The sequence below is a fragment of the Geotrypetes seraphini genome, chromosome 7, assembly GCF_902459505.1.
Source record: "Geotrypetes seraphini chromosome 7, aGeoSer1.1, whole genome shotgun sequence".
Taxonomy (NCBI): domain Eukaryota; kingdom Metazoa; phylum Chordata; class Amphibia; order Gymnophiona; family Dermophiidae; genus Geotrypetes; species Geotrypetes seraphini.
Genome location: NC_047090.1, coordinates 45,778,772 through 45,786,522, shown reverse-complemented (window position 1 = coordinate 45,786,522; position 7,751 = coordinate 45,778,772). Strand labels below are relative to the sequence as shown.

General features: G+C 39.6%; 1 protein-coding gene across 3 annotated transcripts in view; it reads right to left on the bottom strand.

The window, feature by feature from the left end:
- Positions 1-2,793: 2,793 nt before the first annotated feature.
- Positions 2,794-7,751, bottom strand: part of ADIPOR2 (adiponectin receptor 2) — a 180,834-nt gene continuing 175,876 nt past the window's right edge. For all 3 annotated transcript variants that reach the window (XM_033952465.1, XM_033952467.1, XM_033952466.1), the window contains exon 8: positions 2,794-6,389. In XM_033952465.1, coding sequence (XP_033808356.1) covers positions 6,261-6,389 — 129 coding nt within the window. In that variant the 3' untranslated portion in view covers positions 2,794-6,260. The remainder of the gene's footprint in view (positions 6,390-7,751) is intronic.

Below are 7,751 nucleotides of genomic sequence, written 5' to 3'. Positions count from 1 at the left end.
AGCAAAAACCACTAGGTGGTGCTATTACATAAAAAATATAAACAAGCCAATATAAGATGGACATATAAAGAGGAATAAAGTATCCACCAATGGAATACTACCATGTTACACAGATACATTTAGCTATTAGGCTTTTTCCTTTCACAAGACAGTAGTCTCCACTGTAGCATGGTTGCTGTGATCACAAGCTTTCTCAATTGTTTTGAGGTGAAAAACATCTTCCAGTGATTTTATCCGAGGTTTCTAGAGGTGATGATGGACACAACCAATCACAAATCAAGAATGCACAGTATAGATGCATAAGACCCTTTGTAGAAAAGTGAAGAGAGAGCCAAAGACCAACTACGGTTTATATGGTTCTTCAAAACCAGAAAACTGGACAGACTAGAGAAGTGTTATGGTCTTCATTTTCCATCATATACTTACATATTATTATAAGAGAAGGATCTATGAGCATTGAGGGAACAGCTCATTCCTGATTGGATAAGCTGAACACTGAATGAAAAGGTTTGGTTGACTTAGTAAAGATTATGGTAGCAATTCTAATTGGCACCAAGATTTAGGCACCCCAATGCCATGTGCTTAATGCCAGTTCTATAACTGACAAAACACCATTACAGAATACTAGCATTAAGTTAGCATAAGTGCATCAAGATAGGCACCAACAGTTACACCAAGTCAATAGCAGTGGGCAAAGCTGGCACTTAATTTTGCCCTGAAGCACGTGGAACTTATTCTATAGCTTAAGAACATAAGAATTACCATACTGGAACAGACCAAAGGCCCATAAAGCCCAGTATCCTATTTCCAATAGTGGCCAACCCAGGTCACAAGTACCTGGCAAGATCTCAAGGAGAAAACCCAGATTTTATGCTACTTATCCTAGGAAGAAGCAGTGGATTTCCCCAAGTCATCTCAATAATGGCCTATGGACTTCTCTTTCAGGAACTTATCGAAACCTTTTTTTAAATCCTGCTAAGCTGGTTTCACCACATTCTCTGGCAACAAATTTCAGAGTATAATTACATATTGTGTGAAGAAATATTCTCTCCAATTTGTTTTAAATCTACTACTTAGTAGCTTCATGACTTGCCCATACTCCACCTGTTTACGCCTTAAGCAATTTTGGCATGTGTTACAGAACAGTACCTAGCACTTGAACATAAAAAACAGATACTGGGCTAGACAGGACCCAGTAAGGCTATCTTCACAGTGGCCAATCCAGATCACAAGTACCTGGCAAAAACCCAAATAGTAGCAACATTCTATGCTAATGATCCAGGGCAAGCAGTGGTTTCCCCCCATGTCTGTCTCAATAGCAGACTATGGACTTTTCCAAACTTTTTTTTTTTTTTTTAATAATTTTATAAATATACATTCATACAGTATGTATATAAGAAAGAGAGATTTAACATATTAAATAAAAAGAAAAAAATCTAACCAAGTACCATTATTAATATTAATCATCACTCAACTAAAGTCCACATTATAGGAGAAGCAATTCACATTGGTAGGGTCTTATTTATACAGAAATTTAAGAAACCATAATTAATGCAGTGTTACTTCTTCCAATAAATGAAAATTGGACCTTATTCCACTGTGGAAGCCCACCTTTTTTTTTTTTTTTAACCGGCTACATTAACTGCTTTTACCCCATCCACTGGCAATGCATTCCAAAGCTTAACTATTCTGAGTGAAAAATGCCCATTAGTGGCACCAATCACATGTGTAACTGCTATTATTCTACAAATTAGGCACCTATTTATAGAATTGCTCTTCATAGGCTTTAACAATGCCTGGGTGCAACAGCTTGTTTACCTATGCATGCAAGAGAGGGCTGGTGTTATTAGACTGCAAAGCTAGAGCATGACACAAGGACAGAATCTGTCCACATTCCTGCAGTTAAGCACGGGAAACCATCCCCGTATCTTCTTTAAAGAGAGAGGGAAGAATCAGAATATGAAAACGACACGGGCACTGATCCTCAAGCCTTGCATTGAAGCATACTGGTGTAGAAGAACTGAGGATGAGAAAGACACCAAAAAAATGACACAAGATGGTTTCCCGCAGAGGGAGCCCCAAACATTTACAAATGGAAAAAAGTGCAGCTGGCTCCAGGCCCCAGAATGTTTAATACTGACAACACAAACAATAATTTATTATTTCTATAGTGCTACCAAACGCATGCAGAGCTTTACATGAAACATGCAAGAGACAGTCCCTGCCCGACAGAGCTTATAATCTAATTATGAAACACAGGACAAAAGGGTGAATCTATATATGCTGATCAGATTGGGAATTAGAAGGAGAATGATGAGATGGATAGGGTGGGGGACTATGGAGGGAATGACCAGCAGAAACGGGTGCTTTACTAGTTGGTTGGGTTAGGACCTAAACACTGCATGATGTAAGTACTTTCCAAGCATTAGCAGTAAATCAGACTGAGATCATACTCCACATGCCTTAGCTTAGGACTGAGGTTTATTATCATGGAATGCACAATATTAAGTATAAAACTTTGCACTATATTATTGATGTCAAACTAATCTATTCTGTATCAAGTGAGTTTTTTGGACCTTATGAAAGAAAATTGCTGGAAGTCTGTCATTCAATAGATTGGTTTGGTATCAATATAAGCAAAGATTTTTGCAGTAAGGTTGTTTTTTTATCTTAGCTTTACTTCAGCGTGATTTACACATAATGCGCAAAAACGAATCCCATTTGGAGACGCTGCCTGCACCCCCTTCCCCTGAGAATACAGCAGCAACTTAAAAATAAAAACACAAAACAATATTTCATATGGTTCTTTTATTAGCAGAAGTTAAGAATAATACAGCAAGTAAAGATATCCCCACATTGAACATTCATCCCATCTCTTGCACTCACCCATTTTTTCCTCTCATCACCCATTCAAGATACCAAAATGTGCTTTTTGCTGCTTTCACCAGTAAGCAATTAAAAATACTGAACAAGGCCACAATTTACCAGGGAAAGAAGCGATGGATTGTAAACTGTTCTATGGGGACATGGACATACATACAAGAGCAAGCAAGCCTTGTACTGCTGAGAGTAAGGCATTCAGGCAAAAGCCTGGGAAGGATTCTCAGCAAAAGCTACAAAACAAAAGTGCACAGCTAGGCTGCTTATTAACACTCACATACGCGCTCTAAATACATACAGTATAGTCATTTGCTAACAGGATTATTAAATTCTCTGAGTTGATTTTTTTTTTACTTTGTTTGCTTATTGAAGAGTTGTGTGCTGTAGTGCAGCAGGTATGACACTTTGCAGGAAGTGAGTGCATTATAAAACAAGAGACAATACATCAGCGGTTTCTGTTTCCAGATACCTTATCCCCCAAAGTGCTTTACCTAAGTCAGATTATATGTACCATTGTTTCCTCCAGCCATGTTTGTCTTTAGACTGTACATTACAGACACTGAGTGCTGCCGAACCCCATCACCATTATAGTACCTTTGAGATTAATACTGATCTTTATGCACTATTCTGAAAAATTCCCAAGTCTCAAATATATATTTTGAGGGAAAAACATGGGCCGAGTTGACTCCAGGAATATTCAGCTCTGTGTTTGTTGCACATCTGTGAATTGGGCAGAATAGATTTCCAAAAGTCCAGGCCCACTAAGAGTTTTCAATTTTCTTTGTGGAGAGTATATCTGAAGAGGCGGGTGGGGGGGGGGGGGGGACTAGACATTGAATCATATAGTTTTCAAGATTTTCATAACAAATATACAAGAGATTGCTAGACATATACTGCTTACATTGTGTGCAAATAACTCTCATTCATATTCATTGGAGAAATCTTGAAAACCTAACTGGTTTGTGGCCCTCAAGGACCATGGCTGCCCACCCATGACATACTGCAAGGGTGCACAAAAGTCAGTCCTGGAGGGCAGCAAAGAGGTCAGGTTTTCAGCAGATCCAACATAAATATGCATGAGATGGATTTGCATACAATGAATGTAGTATGCCTGCAGATCCAGCTCATGCATATTCATTAGGGATATACTGACAACTGCACCTGTTGGTGGCCCTGCAGGATTGAACTTATGCACCACTGATTCAAACACAATACTTTTCAAAATCACAAACAAAAGCAGTGTGGCCTCCATTACTCATCCTGTCTTCAAATGTCTGCTTATACAGTACTTTTTGCATCTACAAAGAGATATGAAGGATGACTACCTCTTCATGGCAAGAGGGGTGTCAAGAATTTGCATTCACAGTTCTGAAGAAACTGAACAGTGAGAGCAAAATGTCTCCCATTGTATAAAATGTCTCTATTGTATAAAATCACCCACTTGTTAATAAATATTCCCTGGCTCCCAAGAAAGCTTATTAGAATGAGGAAACTAATACCATGATCTGTCCTCCAAATCTGGAAGTGAAAAATACTACCTGAATATATTAACTCTTTCATCACTATTACAATATTTGCACAGAACCGGAAATTTCTGCAGGCCATTTGTGCTGTTTCCATATTTCACTGCTATTAATAGAAGAGAGAGAGCATATATTTGAATATAACATGTCAACGATTGTGACACATACCTGTAGGCTTAAAATCCATACTTTCTATGCAGAGCCAAAAAATGGAATTTTTAATGTATGCTTAGTATGTCCAGGTGGCATTAATACATAGGTATACTGTACAAGACCTGTAGTGCCAAAGAGTTTGCCATTCCTGGACAATGAGCAGTTTCAATTTGAAAACCGGCCTGCCCATGAAACACAGTGAACTGGATTACAGTGGCACCCTTAAAGATTCACTCTGCTTAGTTGGGTATATCAAATCAACATATGGATCAGTGTGAATTGAACCAGATTTCAGAAGATCTTAACTGGCTTCATTTTGTTTAAAGGAAACTCAAAGAGCAGCTTCTACACAATTAAACCAACAGGAAAAATCTGTTTGAATGTCACCCTTCCCTCCACCCATGTAAACCCACCCACCTCAGTAAAAAGAGCAGGAAGTTCAGGAAGCCCAAAGTGGAGAACCAGGTCAACAGATTAAAAGGTAGTGGAACAATGCAATGCCAGTTGAGTAAACCCTGAAATTTTTTAAGGCAAGCTTGCATTTCCTGACTGATGCCAGTGTCACCACAATAAAACCCAAATTTGCTGATCTAGAGTGTCATCACTGCCACCTCACCTCAGTCAGCAGCTTCCTTAATACTATTATTCATACTGCCCTCTGATCCCAATTTGTTTTCTCTATGTTCCTAGTCACGGGCTGATTTTATGTGGCCGTTCAGATAATCAAGTTCTATATCTGCTCAAACTGAACAATCAAATGTACTGAACGGAAACAGAATGGGATGAAAGGAACAGACAGCACTTATGTGGACAGACCCACGTGTGGGTATTTTAACACATCACATGCATTTTTACCTTTCCCTTCTGTGCAAATCAAGCATGTACCACAGTTCTCACTGGCAAATTGGAAAATTCAACAAAGGTTTCATAAAATAAACAGAAGAGCTCAAAGGATAAAACAAGTGCTGGAACAGAATCATCTACTCTTATTCCTGGGCTGAAGGAGGGAGGAGGGTAGGGGAGAGAAGGAAGGTCTTCTTTACAGGAGTCACAACTTAATAGCCAGTCTAGTTTAAATCAAGATCAGATATACCCCAGTGCTAAAAGCATAGAAGCAAATTCACCTCCATAATGCTCATTTCAGGCCACTGGGGATTTCCAACCCACCCTTGCAATGACATGCTTTGTGCAAATTTAAAAAAAAACAGTGTATGGTACTCATATGGATGCATTCAGTACAAAATTTCACCTTACTATTTTTTAACACAATTTTCTTTTTTTATAACACAAATGTAGAAATCTTATTTACATTAACTTTTTTTCTCCCCAAATCGTTACCTTAATCACACTCCTATATGATATAAATTTTAACCTACTTAAGAAAATTAAAAAATAGCTCAAGGCATTTCTCTCCCCATGATCTCCACAGAGTCTTTGATAAATAAATATGGCGTTTAACAGAACTCCCGCTTATGGATCCTTTGCGCCTTGCTTTCTTAGGAATAAATTACATTGTACACTTTTTTTTTCCCAATCATCTGAGGTAAGATTTTCGTCTCTCTTTTTTCTTGAAGTCCACATGAATGCTTCAGTTTCCAGTTCGATGTGTAGGTTTCTCCCCCTTCTCACATTATTAGCCAATAGGACAGATTCAACTGCTGAACCTGATCACTTCATTTCGCTCCCAGTTACTGAAGCCAACCATTAGAGCACGTTCTGAGCACTGCACCCACCACCGACTGTGAAGCGGAACTCCTGAAGGTTTGACACACCATGAAAATGGACAAAGGCTCCAGCCACCACCAAAATGTGGAAAAGCTGATGGGAATGGAACTGCGGACAAAAGAAAGCAAAAAGTGTTAGGAAGTAGTTAAGATTTAGCTACACTTATTTTTTTTTTTAAATCTCATCACTGTTTAGGGCCTCTTTGCAAAAGCTTAGTGTGTGCTAACATAATTACCACAAGCTAATTGCCAAGAAGCACACACTAAGCTTTATTAAGATGGCCCTGGTCTTTTTCCCAAAAATTATAATCTTGTAATAAGCAAAACCAATTGTGAGCTGCAGATCTGTGCACAATATACAATATAAAGGAAAGCCAGTGGACATCAACCCAAAGGCACACAGAGAGACTCTTGTTATATCTTAACATCTTCTAGGACAGAGGTTCTTAACCTTGTTTTAGTTCCCACCAGAGACAAAGTCAGTCCTCCAAATTTCAGAGCACCCGGGGGTGGACTGGCAGCCAACACATTGCTTCCTCTCCTCCCCCACCTCCTCCCCTCAAGTGTCAAACGTACCTTTGTTGGTGGGAATGCTGAGGTCCTATCAGCCAAATAAATACCATGCTGCCACTCCCCTTCTACTTGCATTACTTCTTTAAGGCATAAGTCAGCCCGTGCCTTCAGCTGCCAATGCTAGGACTTCTCGTGCAGGCGTGAGAAATCCTAGCATCAGGGACTGAAGGCACACTATCAATGTCTGCAGGAAGGAAGCAGCATGTGGGGAGGGGAAGCAGTAATCTAATCTAATCTAATCCTTAGGTTTGTATACCGCATCATCTCCACGTTCGTAGAGCTCGACGCGGTTTACAGTAGGAGTACTGTATTTATTTGGCTGGTGAGGCTTGGGCAATCCCGCCAGTAATAGTAAAGGGGTGCAGAAGTTCTGGAGGGGGCCTAGGCCACTAAGCCCCCCCACCCCCGGCTATGCCACTGGTTCTCACACCCCTTTTACTGATCACAGAAACCCTCGCACAACCTTTCTAAATTACATGTCTACTAGTGACCACTATATGTCATTGTCATTCTCTAACACATTGCTAAAGTTATAGCAGTAGACATTATCTAGAAAGCTTACATAAACTGTCTCAGATTTCAAGACCCTTTTACGCACCCATTTGACCTCTTCCTGTACTTCTTAGGGGTATACAGGCACCACTGGTTAAGAACTCCTGATTGAGATGTAACAAAAGTAAACATCTTTGATATTTGTTTGGTATACAGGCAGTCCCCGAGTTACAGACATCTGACTTAAGTACAACTCATACTTAAGAACGCAGTTGCAGCTTCATTTGATTTCACTGAGTAGTATTTCCAGTGGCATAGACTCATACATTTCTCCTGTAGCAGGTTAAGCAATGATGCATAACCACATTAAGAACAGAGTGTGGTTGTGCATGCTGTACCTTAGAGG